General features: G+C 39.4%; 1 protein-coding gene and 1 long non-coding RNA gene across 2 annotated transcripts in view; one reads left to right on the top strand and one right to left on the bottom strand.

The window, feature by feature from the left end:
• The window catches only part of DNER (delta/notch like EGF repeat containing), a 269,335-nt gene that overhangs the window by 98,687 nt on the left and 145,779 nt on the right, over positions 1 to 24,869 (bottom strand). Inside the window, exon 4 of the mRNA XM_007055038.4 lies at positions 24,319 to 24,485. Within this exon, the coding sequence (XP_007055100.3) occupies positions 24,319 to 24,485 (167 nt within the window). The remainder of the gene's footprint in view (positions 1 to 24,318; positions 24,486 to 24,869) is intronic.
• On the top strand, positions 316 to 10,135 carry LOC122461700. Its single transcript, XR_006283809.1, has 4 exons — positions 316 to 441; positions 1,023 to 1,204; positions 9,387 to 9,565; positions 9,681 to 10,135. It is a non-coding gene; the product is annotated as an uncharacterized LOC122461700 (long non-coding RNA).

Here is a 24,869-nt window from a genome sequence, read left to right as displayed (position 1 = left end):
TGATTTGACAATACCACAGCCATTTTGTGCACTCAGCCACCATTAGCTGGAAGCGAGAACACCACACTATTAGAAATAATTTGAGCTTTGTATAAGCACAGGAAATAGCTGCAGCTGCACTTTTGATGATAAGGATAGAAAATAAAATTGGAAGAATCATGAGAATGGGCGAAAGTGTGGATAACTGACCTTGGATTTGGGTGTTCCTGATTATGAGTTTTTGCTGATGTTAGGAGAACTGTTAGTTTGCAAGGGGTTATTATGAGTTATTAGCTTTGTTTTGAGCAACCTATAAAAAGATCAGTCAGTGTGTGTAATTTGGAGAAGTGTGAAGAGGATTTCTATGAGCTAGGAGGCTGACATCCAACTCCCTTGTGGCTAGGAGGAAGGCTGGCCACCACAAACCTGCTGCCGACCGCTCAACACCATCTCAGCCTTTGGGTAACTATATCTGGGTTGCTCTGGACTATTGCTATTTTATATGTGTGCTTTAGATGCCCTGGGTCCAAACATTTGGATCCATGAGGGAGCATCCACACAACCACATTGGAGGCTGCTATATAAAGAGCTCTGAGCTTGTATGTCAAGTGCATGTGCAGGAGAGGGTGAAAGATTTTTGGGTGAAAGCACTCTCATTTGTACCAATCATTTATCAGATAGAGGAGCTGTGGACCCCATCGATTTATTTCCTGACACCGCCTGGAGATAGGAACATATAAATTAGCATAGTTTCAGGTTGAAAAAATTCTGGGCAATGGCATATAGTAGTACTATTTGAAAACTAGCTATAACACAGGAATGGAAATGGCAGTATGACTTTGGTTTTAGGTGGAAAGGCTTTGCTGATTGAGGGATATTTGAAAACCTCTTTCAGCATTCACTTCATCATCAATCTACAAAGCTGGTATAAACACTTTGAAAAGTTTCCAGAGAGTTTGGCGGAAGATCTGAAGTGCACTTTCACAGGTAAATACATTTATAAGGCCCTTTTGGAACAAGTTTATTTTCCTCCATTTCTTCAGGTGAACCCTCCCAACTTGCAGGAGACACAACTGGGGACCCTCAGTGGAGAAAAGACAGGGGATGCCCCCTTAATATGTCACAGAGGCAATGGGTCTGCTGCTGCTGCTGCTTCCATTCTGTAAGGAGGAAAGGACAGGACAATTTGCAGGCTACTATCTCTCTTTGAAGAAGACAACTGCAGGTAAGGGGGAGGGCACCTGAAAGGATGGAGGAGAAATTTGCTAGGAGAGGAAGGGAGCCTCTATAGATTCTAGAAGATTAGCTGAACTGCCATATTTTGAAGCTTGGAGAATTAAGATATTCATATTTATATCATCTAAAATGTCTCTGACTTTGCATAGGAAAGCCCCAAGGAAATCCTCTAGTCTCTTTTCAGAATTAACCTAGGATGTTTTTTTTTTTAAATGTTGGTATCTGTGCATTATTAATACATGAATACTAATACTGTCTATATGGATCCCTCTCCTGAACACGCACTTGACATACGTGACTTTGCACTCCATATGATTTTATGAAAATATGCTAATAAGTGTGAATATAATGTAACTGGAATATGCTTCATGCAAAAGGTCTCTTGTAAGGTATCATTACAAAGCTTATAATCTACTGAGTGTGGTCATCCTATTTGTATAAAGGTATCATTCTTGTATCTGAAACTAGAAATATGAAATATAACTCTGAGGTCCTATTGTAATTATGCAAAGTGTGGGCCATTAATGGTGGTTTGGAATCTTGATGGCTCCCAGCAACTAGGACAATTGGTTGTAAATGGCTCTGTTTACTTGCAAGCCTTCCTGTGAGTCAGACCAGGAAGAATGAAGGCTTTGGATCACACAAGACATATGACCATGACACCTGGTACTGGAATCCATCTTAAACCTGGAGGTTCCAGTCATGAGAAATCCCCTAGTTACCACCTGAGCTGGTGCTAACAAGACTGTACAAGGGGAAAGGATTGAGCCCAGACTCGGAAGGAGTCCAGTCTGTGAAAGAAGCTTACTGGAACATCTCTTTTGTGAGATTTCATCTGTATTCAGTTTCCTACTGTATTCGGCTTAGACTTGCGTGTTTTATTTTATTTTTCTTGGTAACTTACTTTGTTCTGTCTGTTATTACTAGGATCCACTTAAATCCTACTTTTTATATTTAATAAAATCACTTTTGCTTATAAATTAATCCAGAGCAAGTAATTAATTTCTGGGGGAGCAAACAGCTGTGAAATCTCTCTATCAGTGTTATACAGGGTGGACAATTTATAAGTTTAGCCTGTATAAGCTTTATACAGAATAAAACGGATTTATTTGGCGTTTGGAACCCATTGGGAGCTGGGTGTCTGGGTGCTAGAGACAGGAGCACTTCTTAAGCTGTTTTCAGTTAAGTCTGCAGCTTTGTGTGAGGTGGCTCAGACCTGGGTCTGTGTTTGCAGCAGGCTAGCGTGTCTGGCTCAACAAGACAGGGTTCTGATGTCCCAAGCTGGCAGGGAAAACGGGCTCAGAGGTAGTCTCTGCACATAAGGTGGCAGTCCCAAGGGGGTCTCTGTGACCCAACCCATAACAACATACACGCTCAGAGCTCTTTATATAGCAGCATCTAATGGGGCTGTGTGGATCCTTCCCTCATAGATCCTAATGTTTGGACACAGCGCATCTAAGAAGGCACAGCACCCACTATAACTCAGTTCATTTCAGTTGCAGAGGCAGTGAGTTAAAAGGCTTTTTTGTCTTTCTCTTTTCAGTGCCTCAGTTTTTATTAGTTAGTGGTTTTATCTTTTTAAAAACACGAAGGGTAGAAACCCTTATGCTTCACAATGTAAGCCAAGCTCTAACTAATGGTGTTAGGAAGACATCTCCCCTATGAGCTGTTTAATTCTATAACTGTCTATTACATTTTGTTCATGTGTTTTTTTAAACCTGAAGCATTGGGTACTGGACACTATCAGAGACAGGATATGGACTAAATCAAACCAGTGGAAGGTGGCAGCAAACTTGTCCAACCAGGCTACACATTATCTGTCCTGTACTTTTGGCAAAACACACTGTGGCAAACTTGTCTTACAAAATGACAATGAGTCTTTAAAGCCAAATTTCTGACTGGATGTCCACCTGGCCTCTACTGGAGTGTGCAGATAAGTGCTTCTATGGGCTACCACACTCCTGCCAACACTGCTGTCCACCCCGGACAGCATAAGTTATGTTGGTATAAATTGGCATACGTTATGTTCCTCAGGGGGTCACTAATTCACACCCAAGAGATACAACGTATATCAATGTAAGCTGTAGTGTAGCTATAGCCTAAAAAGCACAATGTTACCACCATCAATCTAAACACAAGCATAATAAATTCTAATAAAACTAAATTTTGATCCAAATTCATCTGAGGTTCTAAAAGCAGCTTTATACATCATGGAACATTTTGAAAAACCTACTTAAGTTTTGTCTGTTTCTCTTTCCTTATCCTTAATTACACTAATACAGGCATGAAAATGAGATTTATTTTTTTTACAGCTCACTTTCTCCTGATGTTATTCCCCATCTGAAGTCATAAATTTATTTGTGACATCAAAATTAGTTGCTTGGAATGTGACTGATATGCATCCAATAAGGGATTAATATTTCTGGAGGTAATAAACAGCAAGACCCTAAGGAAATATTCTATTTTTATGCAAATACCATTATTAACAAGAATGACCGAAGAGAGAAGCAGAAAATACATTAAATAGAAAGATTTTCAATGACACATTACCCTCCTCCTGCACCCTAAGATTTCATTTTTATGTAGCTATTCCCTAATGCAGTTATTCCCAAAGAGATAATGATGTTTACATGGTAAACAGGGATGTAATTCACACTACTATTCTTACCCTTCACAAAAGAATTTAGGGAATACAACTGCATTTTTCTTAGAGTTTCATAATGTTTTCTCCAAGAATTTTTTCTACTATGTGGTGAATTCTGCCTCTCTTCCAAAGGTCCCTGCCTGATGTGGAACCTGTACAAATCAATTGCATAGGATGAGCGAGATCTTGGGAACTCACACAGGGGACATGTAAACCTTAAAAGACCAGTTCTCTGGGAACCGCCTGCATGAAGATGATGAGCACCATTGCGAGTGTACCAACAGATCCACTAGACATTCTCTCTGCCTAGGGAAGGCATAGGTACCGTGGAAGCTACTCTAGCTCTAAGATTAGTTCAAGGGAGCAGCTCTGTTGCTAAGCTACAGCTTGAGGCAGTGGAGGATACCTTTCCTTTAGCCCCAAAGGAACTCCTCTGTTCACAGCCTAGCTGCTTGTGCTACATACTGGAGACTGAGTGCTTTATTTGCTCAGAAAACATTTTAGAACAATATAAAAGTTATAATGAGTACAGTACTTAATAAAACAGGGGTCCTGTTTCTTGGATGCTGAAAGAAAGCTATTTCCAGTGCTTTTATTAAGCACTCCTTAGCTTCTAGGTATGTTAGTAATTCTATGAGTGCTGTCAAAAATATTAATGGAGATGTTTCCATTTCATTTTACAATTTTACTGTATAATCTGGATAACTAGTTAGTGTTTCTAATTTGTAATGATCTATACCTTAATTTCCAAGTTGCAAACCGAAGGGTGAGGGGAAAAAGCACAGCAAATGTCTTCTTGTCCAACATAAATTTAATCAACTTGGATTTAACCACCATCAATTAGCCAATATTCCAATAGTCTCGATGAAAAATTTACTAGATATATCTCTGAAGTCTGGTTTGACTAGTAAAGTGGTATGCTGCTGACCTCTTCTAAAAACTACCAAACTGTTCTGGATCTAATCAACATCATATATTAGCCATCAGTATAAAGATGCAGCCAAAACTCACCTCCTCTTATAATAGAATTTGATAGTCCTAGACAGAGACACAAATATGTAATTATATGTGCATGTGTGGAAGTATCTAGAGTTTATTTGCTTGTCTGAAACAGATTTTTACACACTCTTCAGGACAGTTCCCTGAAGGAATTTAAAATCAGCCTCCTTTGTACTTTGACTCTCATTACTCTTTTGGCAACAAAAGCCCTTGGCAAACTGCTGAAGAAATCATTTCTCTCACTGGAATGCCACATTTTTTCTTATAATTCCTAATTATTCCACCTAATTTCCAAAGATTGTGAAGATAAAACAAGGCTATTTATTTTTACCTTACAGTATTTAAATTTAGGTATAAAAGATTCATAAATTTTAAGGCCAGGGGGACCATTGTGAAAATCTAGTCTGATCTCCTATATAACATAAATGAATTACTTTCTGCTTCAAATCCAATAGCTCTGATTGAACAAGAGCATATCTAAGATCTACTTTAATTTCCAGGTAGGAGGATAATTTCAGACATGTTTACAGCTCCCTTGATCTTGAGTCTCAAGAAAAATTATATAGCTGCTTATAATGATAGGTAATTTTGTTCAATTTAACTTTGCAGTCTTTCCAAGGCCCAGTTACAATGTAATGATGTCAAAGTAATTTCAGGGGAAGAAGTCAGGGCTGAACTATTTATACCTGTGTGTATGAACAATTTGAAAACGTTATAAATCAGAATCTGAAATGGAAGAACTCTGCATCTATTTTAAAGGAAAGAATCTTTCAAGCTTATACATAATCAGTTGATAGTGAAAAAATATCCATACGATTTCACTAGTACCATACATGGTAAGATAGACTAGATCTCATTTCCATCATTGCTGTTTTGCATTCTTCAGCCTCGGAGCACAAAGCACATACCTTAACCCTTCCATTTCTCTCACTTGGAGAATGTCGACGAACAAAAACGTAAGAAAGTCAAAACACCACAATCCTCCTCCACACCAGTTTGGCACATAGCTTGGGTCTTGCAACTAATTAGGAATATGGCCATTTTGTTATGTAGATCAGAAACTCCGAACCACACCACTATAACCAGTACAGCTAGTCCTTCCTTCTCCCATAAATCAGTGCAGTCAGAGGGTGCCACTATATGTACTTGCCCTCTGGAGATTCTGCCCCTGTGTATAAACTACCACAGAGGGCTACTCTGGCTACATCACCTTGAAGCCACAAACCACAAAATGAAAAGGAGTACTTGTGGCACCTTAGAGACTAACCAGTTTATTCGAGCATAAGCTTTTGTGAGCTACAGCTCACTGCATCCGATGAAGTGAGCTGTAGCTCACGAAAGCTTATGCTCAAATAAACTGGTTAGTCTCTAAGGTGCCAGAAGTACTCCTTTTCTTTTTGCGAATACAGACTAACACGGCTGCTACTCTAAAACCACAAAATGACTATCTTCCTTTGCTGGACATAATGTTCATAACATTGATAACAGATCATGATCTCTACTGTGACAAAGGCAAGGGAGTACTTTGGGTCTGAGGAACAGTGCAAGGCTTTACTTGCTGTTATCTGGCACAAGTTAGGTATCCAAGCTGTTTTGAATTTAACAAACGAATCAGAAAGTGTGTCAGTGAGTCTCTTATTACCTTGTGGATAGCAGGCATCCAGTGAAGTGGGAGAAAAAATGACGACACAATACTGTCACGTGAAGAACTCAAACGCAGTCTCTGACAACTGACAGACAACTATTTTCCCATTTCAAGATGCTGGATGTGGGATCTCACAGCCACAGCATAGGTGACTTTTGAGAATAGCTACAGAATCTGAACTGGACCCACCAATGAAGGAGAGAAGATGACGTTACCAAAGCCATCTGGCAACAGTACAGGAAGGTGGCTGATTAAGGTAACGTGGTAATGTGCAAGATCACTATTATTGTGCATTACTGGGAGCGTAGCTGGTTGTATGGATGGGGCTGGGTTCAGAAGGGTAACAGATGTGGCTCCTGGTGCATGCACGCTGCTTTGGCTATTGTGCTTGGTGACTGCAGAAATGCTCTCTCGTTATTTCCATGCTACAGTGCATCCAACACAGAAATATATTTTTCTCCAGCCATGCCTGTTCATACAGTGCTGGAACAATAATTAGTAATTTTAAGATTGAAATACAATTACCCTCCATCTCCTCCACTAAAGCACTAAATTACAAAGCTCAAAACTGAGTCTGTTCTGGGTCATGCATCAGGGTCTTGTTCGCCATTTGTTTTCTGGTGAACATACACATGATGCTTGGGCCCTCCAACTGTATCTGATATTGACAATTATCATGACCCTGAACACCGGAACAGTTACATCGGCATACAGCCACCATACTCAGTACATCGTTTGAGCATGTGCATACTTGGCTCCTAGTGTCAGCGGTGTGCATACTCACCGGGAGTGCTTGTATCGATTCAGAGTGCAATGCACCATGGGTAGGCATCCCACTGTGCAACTCGACACCGTCCAGTGCACTCTCTTTTCGGAAGCTTTGGAAGTGCATGATGGAGCCAAAAAAGGTTGAGCAGGAGTTACAGGGAGCATGGAGTCAACTTCCCAGTTTGCAACTGTCTCCATCTCATCATGTTATCAGTTTCCCATAATTTTTGCACTTTTTTTCAAAATCCCACAAACCCACACAGCCCTCTTCAATGTCTGCCATCTCTGACAGTAGAATGGAGCCTGCACAGTTCTACACTATTATCATGAACATTGCAAGCATAGGGTGCACGATCTTGGAGTATTTGCACAGCTGCAAAAGAACCAAATGAGTGGAGAACACAATTCCCCAAAGGACAGACTGCTGTGGGCCATAAGAAGAACCAATTCAAGGTTGCTGGTGACGTTCACGGAGCAGCTGTAGATATGGAGTGCTGCTTCTGGGCCCAAGAAACAAGCACTTTCTGATGGGATTGGATCAAAATGCAGGTTTGGGATGACAAGCAGTGACTGCAGAACTTTCAGATGCACCAGGCCACATTCCTGCATACATGTGCCAAGCTCACCCCAGCCCCCCAGTGCAGGGACACCAAAATGAGAGCGGCACTGACAGTGGAGATCAAGTGGCCATTGCACTGTGGAAAATTGCAATGCCAGATTGCTACCAGTGAGTCGGGAATCGATTTGGAGTCAGGAATTCCACTGTGGGGGCTGTAGTCATGCAAGACCATTTATCGCCTCCTGCTTTGCAGGACTGTGACTCTGGACAATATGCAGGATATATCTTGAACTTCGGTAGAGCAATAGATGGCATGCATGTCCCTATTTTAGCATCAGACCACTTTGCCACTGAGTATATCAACAGAAAGGGCTACTTTTCTATGGTTATGCAAGAACTGGTGGATCACTAGGGATGCTTCTCCGACATTAATGTGGGCTGGTCAGGGAAGGTGCCTGATACTCGCATCTTTAAGAATACAGGACTGTTCAGAAAGCTACAAGCAAGGAACTTTCTTTCCTGACCAGCGGATTACCACGGGCAATGCTGAAATGCCAACAGTGAGCCTTGGGGATCCAGCCTACCCCTTGCTCACGAAGCCACCCGCTGGTCAGACTGACAGCATAAAGGAACAATTCAATTACTGGTTGAGCAGGTGCAGAATGACAACTGGTATTGTTTACAGCAGTGTAGAGGGCAGAGGTGGAGCAGCAGTCTGTTGAATCTGAACTGCAAGACACAAGGGCTATGAGAAGAGCTCAGCGTGGATCTATAAGGTTCAGGAAGGCTTTGAAAGACCTTTTTAACAGTGAGCCAGAGTAATATCTATTGTAGTATCGTAGCAGCCAGGCCCTGCTCTTTTATGGCCTGATATGAATTGTTGGTCATTGCTGTACATCTACGGATATAACATTGTCAATGAACCTATTAATTTTCTTTGTGACTTATCCTATGAGTTGTGTGACACTGTGCAATAACAGTGTTGCTTTCAGAACTTCTGAGTATATGTGGTGAACTAATACAGATGAATTCTGTTGTTTGGAACACAATTCTATTCTGTAACAAAAATCATTGCAAAAAAACTCTGTGCTATTTTAAAACAAATATATTAAAAACTTAAAAAATTAAGAGAACTGAACTTATGAAGTGGAAAGAACATTCATGTCCCTTTCAGCCACATACACCTTCCGAGGCTTGGTAGTGCAGCAGGCCTTGATGCCACACGGATTGTGAGGCATGTGTAGGGAGATCTATATATTGAGTTCCCTCTGGACTGCAGAGGGAGGCGAGCTTGAGATCATTGAACCTGCAGGTCCATCAGAGTCTGCAGCATCTGTGTTTGCTGCCTGAGAAGCCTCATTATGTCCTGGTGCATCTCCCTCCTTTTCCTGCTGGGATTTCTGGGCCTCCCTCCTTTCCACTCTTTCCTTCTCCAGGCTTTCCACAATGTTCATCTTCCAGGCCCTATGCTTACAGTCCAATATGCAGCACTGGCTTGCAGGATGTCATTGAACGTGTCATCCTGAGTCCTCTTTTTTTCTCCTTATCTGGCTCAGGCGTGGAGAGGGAGACCCTGAAGGTAGCAATGGCTGCAGCTGAAGATGAAACACTCAGAGGTACCATTGTGAGCATATTCGCTACCGTAAGTGAAACTACAGATTCTGAACTCACTCCCCTACATTCTCACTTTACTTGGGACTGCTTGTGCATGGCGCCCAACACACCACCAGCCATGGTGAGTATGGCCCTCTGGGAGTTGGGGAAATGAAGAGGAAATTGCTCGGCTGCATGATTCTAGTAGTGCAGGGCAATGGCACTGAATATTGCCACCATTTTTCACCATTTTTTAGGCTGTGATGCTTTAGCTGATATCTCACTCCTGAGTGTCGCAAAGGCAGAGAGAACATAGTTGCTGCGAGCATCCCGAAGACACCCAGAGCCTTGTGCTGCTAGCCTGTGTACTGCAATGGTGCCTACTGAAATTATAGCTGAATGGCATGGGAAAGTATCCTACCGTGGAGGAAGAAATAAGGCAGCCCTCCCTAGAAACCTTCAGCAGACAATTGCAGAGAACCTCCATGAAACTCTCGCAACAGGATTCAAAGGACACCTCTGTGCACAGAAAAAAACGGCTCCGCATGCCTCTCTCCCCCACTCTAGAGGGGAATGAAAAGTAGATAGCAATTCTACCTCTCTTGGTAGTGCCACTACCTCTTCTAGCACGAGTAAATTAATGAAAAGTCAAAAAATGTATCCTGCTACTTTAGGGGTGCCATCCTCTGTAACCCTTCTGCCCGTCAGAGTTGGCAGCAACAAGGGCCGGGTTCAGTGTCTAGGGGTTCCATTCCAATAACACAATGCAAAACCGGCTTGAGCCCCCACCCAGTGACCTGGGACAAATATACACCACCCCCCACTGGGCGCCTCCAAGAGGCAATACTTCCCCTCTCGCAAGCACAAAGTCTGAATGTAGCAAAAGCCTTTTAATAACAGAGAGAAACAATGTAGCATTATGTTGGGGAAACACCAGCAACAGGATTCATAACACAACCCATGAGCAAAAAACCCACCCCAAACAAATTGGGGCATGGTTTCCCTTTGGTTCTTGAGTCCAACAACCCAAAAGTACCCAAAGTCCCAAAAGTCCAACAACCCAAAAGTCTCTGTCTCTGGTCAGTGCAGCCCTAGAGTTCGAAAGTGTATCTGCAGAGTTTTACCTCCCAACCTGGGTGGAGTTTGGGGGGGGGGGGGTTAAGGGGCACCTTACGTGGTCCAAAGCTGATTGCCCCACCTCTCCATGGGTCTCTGCTCCGCTCCACCAGCCATCCCATGAATCGCTCCATTCTGCCAGCTGCCCCCATGAGCTGCTCCAGGCATCCAACACACTGCTCTGCTCCACCAGCCGTCCCACAAACTGCTCTGCAATATATCTTCAGGCTCCCCCACTACTTAACACAAGACTCAGTGATTTCAGCTCTTAGTAAGTTTAGGTCTTTTATGATTTCAGCTTGTAGTAGTGGAGCCTCAGTGCTGGTGCACCACTGAATTCACCTCAGCAGCCTGTAACTAGACTCCTAATGGAATCAAAATTAGCTCTGATATTCCACAGTGGAGAGAGGAGGAAGTGTAATTAGCATATAAGGCCCTTGCCAGGGGGGCCCATACCACCAGGTATTAATACCTGTCCCCAGCCTCTCTCAATTCACTGAGTTTTGGAACCCATGTCCCTTGCCTAGCGAGTGCTACTTAGTTGATGGTGGTCCCTCCATCATAACAAAAGGCCAAGTACAGTTCCACTGTCCTTGATTCACATAATCAGGATAATAATCATTTATTCTTCCTGCCCCAAAAACAGAGAAACTGGGGATCCCACAGCAGCCAAAGTGACCATTTGGGCAGCTATGGGCTCATGCTAGGTGGGGTGGGTGTGCCTATGCAAATGAGATCAGCCCCTGAAGTTCTTTTCCACAGCTTGCCACAACTCACTACCAGATGTCAGGGTGGAGCTCATCCTGACTCTGCTTACACCTCTAATTAAAAATGTAGCTACACACTTACCAGAGATTCCTTCCCCTGCACCAGGCTTGCCCGTGCTTGACTGGCAGGACTGTGGAGGAGTCAAAAACAGGTCCTGGCTTGCTGCGCAGCTGGATCCCGCTATCTCCTGTTTCCCATATTACTCCTCCTTATCCACTACCTCCTACTTGCTGTTCATGGCAAGGGCCTATAACTCAGGCTCCTCAGAGGTATCTGCGGTGCTGTGGGGGGGAGCGGGTATCTTACAAGTATGCCTTTGTAAAGGCAGCAGGTCTGCAGCTCAGCACCAGATTAATTGTTGGCCTCTCTGGCCTTCTGGTAATCCTCCTGCAGCAACTTGGCTTTCACACAGCACTACTGCTGGTGCCTGCCATACCCCTTCTCCTGCATCTTCTGAGCAATCTGCTCGTAGATACCAACGTTTTTATGGCTGGTCCACAGCTGTGCCAGCACAGCCTCTTCTCCCCACAGGCCCAGGAGATCCAGTATCTCCTGCCTGCTCCGGGCAGCAACATGTCTGGAGTGTGTAGCTGGCATGGTCAGCTGGGCAGTTGTGCTCAAAAATGGAAAGCTGTTAAGTGTGCTCGCCAAGCTAGGCAATCAGGAAAAGGAATTTCAGAAATTTGCCCACCCCTGCACTAGAGAACAGCTGCTCAGAACATCACAGATCCCTCTCCTAAAATACTGTGAGGCAACATAGCAGCAGTGGACCTATATATACGGTTGTGATGGCAGAACAGCTGCCATGTGGACCCAAACCACGTTATTTGTAACTGGTTAGCTAACCAGGCCTCCACTCAGTTACAAAAATCACTGATGTTGAAGTGTGGAGGAACAATTTGTTACAGAAGGCATGAATCAGTCAGACCCCATTTTGGCAGCAGCATATTTGATCTCCATTGTTATATGTAGAGCTCAGTGACAAACATATCAAGAACCCTTTAAAATGCTTTCCATTCAGAAAAAAAATAATCACATGAAATATTGGGATTTAAAAAGTAATTCTTCTCGGAGCAGCAATTCTAAAATCATCATCATGTGGCTGCATCTCTATTGTTTCTCACTAATACTATAAAAAACCCACTCAGTTTCCAAATAAACACAAGTTCATTACTAACTACCAGCATTGAAAATCACACTGGGCTTGGATAGTCAAGTTGAGTCATTTCCTTCTTATACATAATCCCAACACAGTAATATTATTGCTGGCCAAATTATGCTCTCAGTCTCAGTAAAATTTGTGCAATGCCACTAACCTTAGTGAGGATCACTGAGGTACAGACCGATAACAATGAAATTGCATAGGTGCAACTGAGGACATGAATTTGGCCTGCAGGTCTTTATTACTGGTAGTGGTGCTTGAGAAGGAAAGTACCCAGCTTGACTTTCAAAGGTGAAGCTGAATTTTGCAGAGTTGGTGGATAGAATATATTTGTAAACTGAACAAATATGATTTGAAAGAACGAGGAGTACTTGTGGCACCTTAGAGACTAACAAATTTATTTGAGCATAAGCTTTCATGGGCTAAAGCCCACTTCATCAGATGCATGCAGTGGAAAATACAGTAGGAAGATATATAGATATAGATATATAGATATTTATATATACACACAGAGAACATGAAAAAATGGGGGTTGCCATACTAATTCTTAACGAGACCAATTGATTAAGATGGGCTATTATCAGCAGGAGAAAAAAAAACTTTTGTAGTGATAATCACTACATTTTTTCATGTTCTCTGTATGTGTGTGTATATATATATATATATATACACACACACACACACACACACACACCTTCCTACTGTATTTTCCACTGCATGCATCTGATGAAGTGGGCTTTATCCCACGAATGCTTATGATCACATAGCAATGTGATATGGACCCTTATGAGATTATTTGCATACTGCCTGCAATATCAGCTTAGAGTGTGGCTTTCTGCCATGTCTCTGAGGGCTGTATTTATTGCACTAGACAATGTGCCAGCATATTAAAAGATGGCAGGATTGGCTACACTAGTAGATTTCCCATATGAGGATTTCCCACTACACGCTCGTTGTGTTCCTGAATGAAAGTAATTGAGAACACCCACAGTTCAGGAAAATTTGCAATTAACAATATTTTGAGGCCAAACAGGCAGACCGTCAGAGTGTCTGATTCCCCCAAGGAACCAAGGCAGACTGTAAAAGGCAGAACTTGGGGTTGTAACAAGGGGATCTGCTGTGGATTAGGTGTGTGGTGATGCCCATGAGGTTTTATCTGTGCTGGTTGGTTCAGTCTGACGACGTGTAAGGTCATGAAAGGATTGGCTAACCCTATTTTAACATATACACACTATATAATAATAAATAGTAGCACCAATTACCTGAAAACCTCAAAGCACTTTACAAACTTACCGAACTGTGCCTCACAAAACCCCTTTGAATTAGGAATTAGTATCCCCATTTTACACATGAGAAGAGAAGTTAAGTGACTTGTTCAAGGCCTCACAGCAAGTCTGTGACAGAGCCATGAATAGATTGCAAACATTCTGACTTCTAGTCCTGTGCTTCTTTCATTAGACCATCATTTTGCCTAAAGAGAAATCCGAAAACTGAAGGGTTTTGCCCCTAAACTATAGATATCAACAAGTCATAAACCATCTACCAGAAGCTTTAAAATGCGGAATTTCCAAAGGTTAAACTACAAAACATACTCACTTCCCATGTACTCACTTCCCACTGCTGGGACATGCAGTAGTCAAAGGTGAACTGCAAAGTATATGACAAAATTAAAAAAAAATATTTGTAAAATTTCTACCTCCACCCCAAAAAATGCAGAAGTTGCTTAGAAATACAGCACTATGTTCTGGCAAAAATTGAATTAAGTATCACTTGCCAGTCCTGCTCTCTACTCCACCCTGTGGCCATTTTGTGTGGAGTTAGGCAGCCTCTGAACACACCTAGAGGATCAGGCCCTGGAGGACAGACAGGTGAGGGAAGGCCTATCTCCGCCTGGTTTGAGGCTTAAGCAGAAGATAGGCATCCAGATGCCTGCCTCAGGCAGCAGTGCACATGCCCAGAAGCAGAGGTTTAGGCACCTGGGGAACTTTCACAGCAAAAATTTAGGCACCAAGTGAGTTCCGGTGCCCGTAGGGTTAGGTGACATCTGAGCAGGGATTCTGTGGATCCCAGTAGTGTCTAAATCAGGGATTTAGGCACCTAGGTCCTTTGTGGATCTAGGCCAAAGTAATTACAAGGTGGAAGGATCCCAGAGCCCAGGCTCCAGCCCGACCCAGAAGTCTACACAGCAATGAAGCATCCCTGCAGCCCAAGCCCCGAGCCCAAATCAGGTGGCATGAGCCAGCTGTTGGTTTTTCTTTGCTGTGTAGACATGCCCTGAAGGTAATTTTTTGCAAGGCTAAAGTGGAATCCTCACAGCTGTAAGCACAACACTCAGTCGTGTTTGTACAAATAAGTCCTTAAAGGAGAACTGCAATCATAAAAATGAAAATTCTATTTACTTGAGCATAATGCACTGAATTCACCACTAACCAGGCTATGGTCTTGCACTGAAATAACTAAAACTGTTTTAATTTACTCTCTTTGTTATTTCAGTACAAGTCTGAGTGTAGACAGACACTCTTATTGTGAAATAAAATTGTGCTATTTCAATTTTACTTAACTCATTAAAAAAAATCAACTTAAGCTACATTGAATTCTTCAGATGGAAATATGATTATCTTTCCACTGCATGAGATGTAATAACACTGAATGCCTCTAAGGGTGTACATATTCTGGACCTAACACACACAAACTGCAATTTTTCTTCTAATCTGAAACCCTCACAACCAGATATATTAAAGGTTAGGATCCCCTCATCGTTGTAATTAGTTTCAAATTACCTACAGATTATCTATCATTATCAGTTTATTTTTAATATAATTTTCTTTTGTACAAAGACATTCACTCTGTCTGCATAATATGTCTCTAACCCCTGTTAGAGGTTACCAACAGCTAATGCATGAAGAAGAGAGATAACTGTGTACATTAAATGGCCCAGAGACCATCAATAGAGCAGATAATTAAAACTCATGAGACTCAAGATTAATAGTGGTCAGGGCAAAGATGTCTGAGTAGAAACCTGGCATTACAATGGCAGGTGAGCACTTTTAATACTAAATGTTGTTTCTGCACAAAATACACACAGATAGATCCAATCCACAAAGTTTTATACAAACCCTCAAAAGTTCACAAGCGTGTTTAGAGCTGAGATTTTAGTTCAAACTAATTACTAATTTTCATAAAGCTAAATTAAGCATGCTTTAAAATTCAGATTAGGTGTCATTTAACTACAGAAGTCACCGTGATAAACTTGGATGACTGTATGTGGCAGAAAATGTTCACTATTGCTGTACATTATATACTTCACTACATGCACAAGATGTTGTGTAAAAACAATCTACTGTGCACTTCTCCATGAATGACTTTCAGAAAATCTGTTTGTATAGCATACGTATGTTGCACATGTGTACTGAAGGCTGTAAAAAGTTTTGTTACTGAGAAATAGTATGTGATCATGTGATTCACCACTGTATGGTAATACATGCCCCAAATGGAACACAGTGAAAGCTGCTACACCCATTTATGCAGTTCAGCATGCTCCCCACTGCACATGAGCGCCACCTTAAGAGCATGTGCAGATGGGAGGGAAGGGTCATGGGCCCACTATACTGCAGGGGCTGTAACTATGATTGGGCCTTCCTTTGGCCATGTAAGAGCAAAGGAGTAGTCGTCTTGCAGCACTCACAAAGCAACTGCATAAGGGCCTCGCATAATCTGTTCCTAGCAATTAAACAGCACTATTTGGTGATGCACCTTTAACGTGAGATTGCCAATGCAAAACTAATTAGGCTGAGTTTAGCTATAGTATTTTAGACAGAGTCTTAAAAAAGAATTTAAAATTACTAAATATAGAAAGCTGTTCGTTACTACAGTTATGTTCATTGCTAAGTACTAAGATCACTAGTCATAAAGCGTTTTTGTGCTGTTTGTACAAGACAAACGAGAAATTTACATTCCATTGGGGATTTATAAGTCAAAGCATCTTTTAAAATTATTACTGAATTCCTAATGACTTCTGATTCAAATAATATTTTTCCAAGGTCACATGAGAAAAGTTACAGTTCAGTTTATTTAGGGTATAAAATTCTATTTATACTGGAGAAAAGTATACATTTTTCACCACATACAATAGGGAAGTCCGTAACAGACCTTTGATGCATTTTCCCATTATATCTTCTCATTGTACCTATCACATTGTTTCTCAGTACATATATGCATGTATTTTAAAACCCATTACTACTTAGACTAGTCATAAATAAGACTGCATGATAGAAAGTAGGTTGGATAAAGATCATGATTTTTTTTAAATTTAAATAGTATTTTAAATTTAATATTTTTATTTAAATCAGATTTGTTTTACTTACACGTTGCTAATTCTTTACTTTCTTCCCACTTTATAGTCTTAAATAACTAAAACCGAATGTTTGGTCTTGTTTCCTTAAATAATTTCCTAACTGTCAGTAGAATTTCAGATTCTGCACAGATTTTATTTCTAAAAATTTTCACATTTAAAGTGATCATCTATGCTGAAAAAGAATTCCGGGCTTCATTAATATCCTTACTGTACGAACAATCAAACTCATAATTGATAAGCAAATGTTAAACAAATAGCCAACCAGTACCATTTTCTGATATACTGAACTTTCCCAAGTCAAGAAAGATAAAATGCTTCCATCAAGGTCCATGGTGCCAAAATAGGGATTTAGGAGCCTAATTAGGGATCCTAATTTAGGGATCCAGTTTTTGAAAATGTTTCCCTATGTGTATAGAGAAATTCTCAATAACTTTGTTAATGTACTAGAAGTCTAAATAACATTTCAGTGTTAGCATTACAGCAATATTGTTTTGAAGTGACAAAGATTTATGCCATTAAGAGAAAAGATTTTTAATAAAAATACAATTTTAGCTTTGCTGCTACAAACATGTACACACGTGAAGCCCCACTATTGATGTGTGCAGTTACATACCTGCTCAGTTGGTTAAGGGGTTAGGGCATTAATTTTCACTATTTTGTTTTTTTTTTGGTTTTTTTATTATAGCAGTTTTATAAAATTAAAAGAAGATATCCTGTATGTGGTAGCATTTAAAAAAGTCAACAGAATTTACAATTCAGTTAATTATAAATTTTAATCTACATTTGCAATAGCACAAGTTTTCATATTAGTTTCACAGAGCCTCAACTGGATTTAAATTATTTATTTAAATTAAGTGATTTAAATTATTATTTAAAATCAGCTGATTAAATTGCTTTAATTTAAAATTGCTCCACAACCTGACAAAATCAGATTACACTGCTGGCCTAACTCAGTCCCTACAATCAAAATACTAGACACAATAGATGCTACAAGTGGAAATTATGTTGAGAGGATTTATTGTTCTGCTCTCAGTAACATGACAATTCTAAATCATATTCTATTTATGTATAATGATAACTAAACGGTAACAGAGGATAAGATTCAATCCTAAATGTGCTGAGCCTCTTGGCTCACTGGCTATCAACTTTTATTGGCACTGAATGATAATTCAGAATTTCTTGATTTGAGCTGGGGGTTTTTTTTCAGTACATTCCTGTAATTTTTTATTCTTTTAAAGGGAAACATTCTCAATCTCAGCTATACTGAAATGGCAAAATATGTCTTCAAATTTTCTTTTCCTTCTGTTATTTTTAAACATACAATTAAAGAAAAGCAAATATACCTATGCCAAACTACAAAGCCCCCCGCCCCCCACCCCTTTTTAGGCCTTATTATGGAATTTATGAAACTCGGCAAGCATCTTTTAGTGCAGAAGGTCTCACACAGCACTTTAGAAATATTAATTAAGCCTCCCAAACCATGTGAGATAGTTAAATATCCCTACCCCCGTATTACAGATACGGAAAGAAGGTGACTTTCTCAAGGTCCTTATGCACTAGGCTGATATATTTCTGATATATTTCACACTGCCGTTAACAATTTTGCAGCTCCACCAGAGGACACAACGGTGGGGGTGGTAGAACAGAAAAGCCACTGGCTGCCAGTAGTGTTCGACTATCATATCATGCAAACTGATTACAAGCAGGTTTTGACAACATGGCTACATTTGCTGGCAGTCATGGGAAGCCTTGTTACCTTGGACGGAGCTGCACTGGCATTAGCAACAGTGAGACATTTTTCTGAAAAACAGCTAACATGAATGCAGCCAATACATCAGAGGCAGAGTTGAAAATAAAATCTGGAGTCCTCAATGCCAATTGGATGACCTACAATACCATGCCCCAATCATGAGCACTTTTGGGAAACTGACTACAACTGAACAGATAACTATGAAGTATGTTAAACACTTTCGTTATCTATTTTCCAAATCTTCAAAACAATACAACATAAAATTATTGCAATTTTTATTGTTACTAGAATTAGACTATTAAATGTTATTTGCTATAGTAAAAAAGCTACAGCCATTTAAATCTGAATGTTTTTAAACTCCTTTATATTCAGGAAACTTTGCATAATTTTGAAATGCATGATTGTGATTTATGTTTTCATTCACAGTAAGGAGCGAGTTTATAAATCCTTCAAAGATAAAAGGCTAAAAATTAATGGGGGGTGGTTCTGGTGCTCACCTCAACCTCAATACTCTACTCATATGACACAGTTGCCACAAATAGCTGGGCTTACACACAATGTCTGGTGTAGGGCATTTGCCCAGCTAGAAGGAGCATGTCAGATGGGAGGGGTCTCCATAGCGGTAACTTAGTAAGACCTCGATTACAAAACTGTGGTTAGAGCAGCTTTTTTTTTTTTAAGGCAAATTTTACTGAATATTCTCAAGAAAGAAACTTCATTAGATCAAAAAGGAAAACCAAAGGAACCTGCAACCATCTCAAATAGAAACAGATATATATGTAAATGGCAGTAGGACGACTGTATTATCCCTTTCATGAGAGATATACTGGGTATCTGGTGTTCTAGGATTGCCAGGAAAAATGCATAGTAACATGTTTTTAGTTCTCAACCCAGTCTGCAAGGCTTTAACTATGCAGTTCTGATTAACATTCATGGAAATTTCACAGTTGAAAAGACTCATGCATCAAACTGTTACTATACTATGCATTCCATTGTAATGTCATTTTTCAGCACCTTGTCAAATATATTACATCTGATTTCAATTAAAATAACTTATTGCAATAAAGAGTAGATGTATGATCAGAACTGGGTTAAATTTTTGCGGCTTCTCATTTATGACATAGTTCTGGTGACACTAATGATCACGTACTGCAGAGGATCCTGAGTTAATCTAATAAAGCTCAGGAATCTTGTAAACCAGGTAGGACATTAGGGCCCTATACTCCTGCCAATTTAGATGAATATCTCCCACTGACTTCAAGGGTCTTTGGACCATATAGTGTGAAATTCTGGACTTGCTGAAGCAAATGGCAACATTCCCATTGACTTCAGTGGGCCCAGGATTTCACCTACAGTAAATGATTTCATTTTCTATTTAAACAGATGATTTTTTCTTATGACATTTTCAGTTATACACCCCATCTAGTCATATGTTACTTTCTCTGAGAGTCAACCTTACTGGGACCAATTAATTATGGACTCATCATTAAAAGTGTGAAAAATGTATCCTGTAAGCCCAGCTTTAACCTTCTACCATTGTAATTAAAAAAAACAAAAACTACAACCCTCCTTTCCTCATAAATTTGTCATGCATAGTCTTTGTCCGGAGAAGAATATTTAGGAAAATCTAAAGTTAATTGGACAGCTGTTTTGTTCAATCACAGGTATTTGAAGACATGATATGTTTTCAATTTTTAATTGTTTTCTTTTTTTTTTTGCCCATTGATAACTCATTGTCCCTGGGGTCCCCAAAAAGACACCTCAAAAGCTAGGGGCACACAGCCCATAAATTTATTCAACAAACAAACCAAAGAGGAAACAAACAAAAATGGGAGATGAACATAGTCTTTGCAGGAAAGGGTTAGTATAGCTATCATTGTCCTGATTGGCACAACCCAACTTCCAAGCCCAGCATGATACATGTCTGGCATAAAGAGGGATAAAGCTGCCACTGTGCTAAACTCCAGCAATATACTTAGCCCCTAGAACTGCGGCTTCCCATCCCTAAGCAAACCAGGAAAATAAACTGATGCCCTGCAAAACCTACATAAGCCCCCAAAGTTTTGCCATATTCACACACTGGAACATATGGTATTTGAATGCGATACTGGCTTGACCTAAACAGAAATAAAAATTCAATGGTGAACCCACATAACAGACAATTAGCAATCACATGCCAATATGTTTGCCCTAAGTCTTGCCCCCGGACGATGGGGGTGGCAGAGAAAACTTATTGCAGCAGAAGAGCTTTAATCATCCTTTGCCTTACCCCCACACGCAGCCTGAAAGGGATGATGAGTGGGCTCCTCCCCAACAGAGTATTTCTCAGAACCATACAAAATGGCAGCATCTTATGGTCAGTACCAGCCTAGCCTGGCTTTATACCAGCAACCTGGAAGTAAAAAGTGTCCTGTCCCACTCCTAAACCACTGACCCATCCAGTGCACCTTTTTTCTTTTCAAAGCCTAAATTGTATTTAATAGGTCACTCATTCTTTCTGACTAATAAATGTATCTTTTATGTTTCTTAATTAATGGCTGTAAGAAAAATGTTAGAAGATAGACTCCATACCATGAACATGTGGCTTACTCAAAACTCATTAAAATCTTTCTTTAAGGAAGATAGTATTAATAAGATTGCTATGGAAAGTATATGCTGTGAATGACAATAACTGACTTCAGTAAGTATTGGAGTTGGCACCCCTTTCCCTTCTCAAGATGGCCCAGCTTTAATAAAGTACATGTAGTAATTTAACAAATGTGGTCTATGCAGCCACAGAACCATTATGACTTCATTTCCACACTGCACTTTTTAAAGAATCTGTCTATTTGCAGAGTCAGCGACAAACAAAATTAGAGTATCATGCTACAGAGAGGGCACACTGTGCTCTCTGTGGCAGACTTTTATTCCTTCTCATTTTGCCGTTCCGCTCAATCCCCAAAAAGTCATTCACATTGAGGGTATAGGGCTGCTTTTTGTATATGGAAAAAACAATATGATCTCAAGGTTTTATTTATTTGTAATTCTTAGAGACACTCCATTACTTCCACTCAATAAATACTGTTTACACACTGCATCACTTGATTACTTTCTTCTATCTGATTCCTTTCAGCAGTGTCTAAACAACTTTAAACAAATGTTAATTTAGTTAATTAAACACCAAGAGACAGTACATAAACAAATAATATATTTCCCGGAATGTTTTGTCTTTGGCACATCAGACTTATTCAGGAAGACTGGTATGAAATAATTAAAGATCCAAGATGCATAACAAACTTGGAGGCTACACTGGGGAAAGTGACTTGAGAGATTCATGTAATCTTTTTCTTTGATCTTCAGCTTACTCACATCTTCCCTTTCTTCTATAACATCTCTAATTAGAAATGAAAAAATAAGAAGCCAATAAAATCTCTTTCAGTAAGATTCACTAAGGAAAGAAAAGAAGAGTTTAAAAAAACTCAGTTGAATATGCAGAAAAAAATACAATGTTCAGTGCAACCCCTACATTTCTCCAAGAAATATAATACATAGAAAGCAAATATTTGGCTGATATATTCCTAGAAGGAAAGTAGCATTATGCTTATATCATCTCACATTACCTCTTGGCTCAAGAGTATTACAGCTTAAGTATCATCAAACAAAGTAACTGTTACAGTCATTGCTTTTTTGTATACAGCAAAGTCATCCATGCCCCTATTTTGACGTTTTCATGCAGTAGAACTTTTTGTGAATACTGAAAGTAAAAAGCTTGAAGTTCACCTCGCCCTAATACATATAAAAACAAGGTACAGGGAGGGAGTATGTTTTATATTTATTTTTTTGAAGTAAAACTCAGAGTGCTACCAATGCACAGCAGATTATAAAACTAAAATGAAGAATTTAAGTAGATTTGTGGGTCTTTTAATAAAATATTTAAATCAAAATGTACTGTGCATGCCTCCATCTTTACTAAGCACGGATTAGCCCTCGATGCATGGTATCACTTTATCGTTACTTGAGTCTGCATGTTCCTCCATGCCATACTAATTTGTGATTATAGTGTCCTCTAACATCAGTCAGGATGATTGTGATCTTTTGGTTTTATTTTAAAAAAACTGCACTAAAGAGTTTGGAAAGCTCTGTACAGATTTTTTAGGATCAGAAGATTTATTTAAAAAAAAAAAGACATCACAAACTTCCAGTAGATGGAAGAAAAAGTTACAGAAAAAGGATTTGTAATGATGTACATGGTGACCAAAGTCTCTATTACAAACTGCACGTATGCTTTGTCTTCACTAGGAAAAAAGGTATGTTCTTACCTTGTGTGAGCTAACACATGTTAACTAACACAAGATCAAAGCCTAGTGAAGACAAGGCAAATGTAGCTGTAACATGAGTTAGTAGATTGAGGTAAACACTCCCCCGTAGTCTTTACCTTGACCGGCTAACACATGTAAAAACTACAAACTGCCTTATCTTCACTAGAATTTTACCTTATGTCAGTTGCCATGCCATTCCATGTTAGCACTGCTCTCGGAGAGAAACTTAACTTCAGCAAATTAAATGCAAAAAAAAAAAATTAGATGTAAGAGATTTAAGAGAAAGTGTCTATCTCAGCTAAAGAGGAAAAATGTAAAATAATTGGGAAACCATTTGGAGAAAATAAATGCCATTAAATGAAACCTGCTGCTGATAAAGTAGCTGTAACAACCCTCAACAGGATCTCTGATACACTGTCCCTTATCACTGTGGAAACACAGCATTTCTGCTTTATTTGGGCTTCTTTCTGGCAGGGACATCCATTCAGAAAACGGCCCAATATTTTTGCACAGGTGTTTTTGATGTCTTATATCTATTTGCAAAGCAGCCTGTGTTTCAGAAATAACAAATTACTGAACAATAATCTGTAGCAGCTTTTTCTTCATTATGGAAAGAAAAGTATTTCAAGACTACAACAAATAAGTACTGTTATTACCGTTATTTCAATGTCATGTCCTAATTTCAACAGACCATCTGTCCACAAAGCCCAATATAATTAAATCTATAGTCTCCATTCTTAAAGAATGTCTTTAAAACAGTATTATTTTCCATATACTTTATTTTAAACTGTATACTATTTTTCATTTCACACTTCCTCCCATGATATTTAATGTTTCATTTTTCAATGAAGTATATTACAGTATATTAAGATAATTCTAACAGTTCTGTGTTTGTGTCATATTTACATAGGAATAAATCCTTGACAAGTAAGTGTTATTGGTGGGTAATAAATATAGTTGTGAGAAGAACAGACTTGCCCATTATATTTTAATATATTTTGAAGTTTACATTATGTTCTAGGTATTTTATTCATTTAACTGATTTCAGACAAATTCTTTTCTCAAAGTGTATCATAATATAACAAATGATCAAAGAAACACCTTGAATATTTACATTTGGAGGCATTTATTGTAGTATTTACCAAAAAGCAACATAGTTAAATTAAAATGTATTATAAAACCCTTTGTGTATCTGAAGTAGATGGGTCAAATAACATTAACTGGATTTCATATTACATAGTTCCACATGTGTGCTACTTTGCAGCTTCAGGTAGCATTCATCTGCTTCGAATTAACAAAATTCTAAAATATATTCTGACCATCAATCCAGTTCTTCAAGCCCCGGTAAATTAACAGAGCTGCCTCTACGTTTCTTTAAGTTTTGCATAAATTATTGATTCTTGTGTAAGGCTGGAGATCAGGAGACCAGAACGTTAGCACAACTCACCAATAAAGTAGTTATTTCCTAATGCAAGCATTTCCTCAGAAAGAACAAGTCCACCCAGTGCCTGGAGGAGAGTAACGCTTCTACCATCTATAAGTGAGCACTGTTTAAATCCAACTGTTGTAACCTTCCACAACAGAATAAGAGAAGCCGTGGCATCTTGCCTTATTCTAGAGACATGAAGGATAAAAATAATTACATGTCAGATTGAAGAAAATCAGTCTTATCAAACAATACATCATTCTGGACCAAAATTAATCAACAAAAAAGAACGACTCAACTGTAGCAAATATACAATCAGAAAAAAGGTATAATTTAATGCACACTATTTGTACTATCAAAATACAAATTTTTTTATTACCACGCAATTTTCACTGCAGTAAGGCTGGATACATGCACATTCACAATACAAAATCCTGTAACAGTAGGGTTTGAATAATGGTATATTTGAAAGCAGACATTATGTACAGTCTTAATTTCTAATAATTTAAAAGAACCATTTTCATGTCCAATGAACACTTTATATAACATGACATAGCACAAAATCAGCATCC

This window comes from Chelonia mydas, chromosome 9 (assembly GCF_015237465.2).
Source record: "Chelonia mydas isolate rCheMyd1 chromosome 9, rCheMyd1.pri.v2, whole genome shotgun sequence".
Lineage (NCBI taxonomy): Eukaryota > Metazoa > Chordata > Testudines > Cheloniidae > Chelonia > Chelonia mydas.
This window is presented reverse-complemented; position numbering and strand designations above follow the sequence as displayed.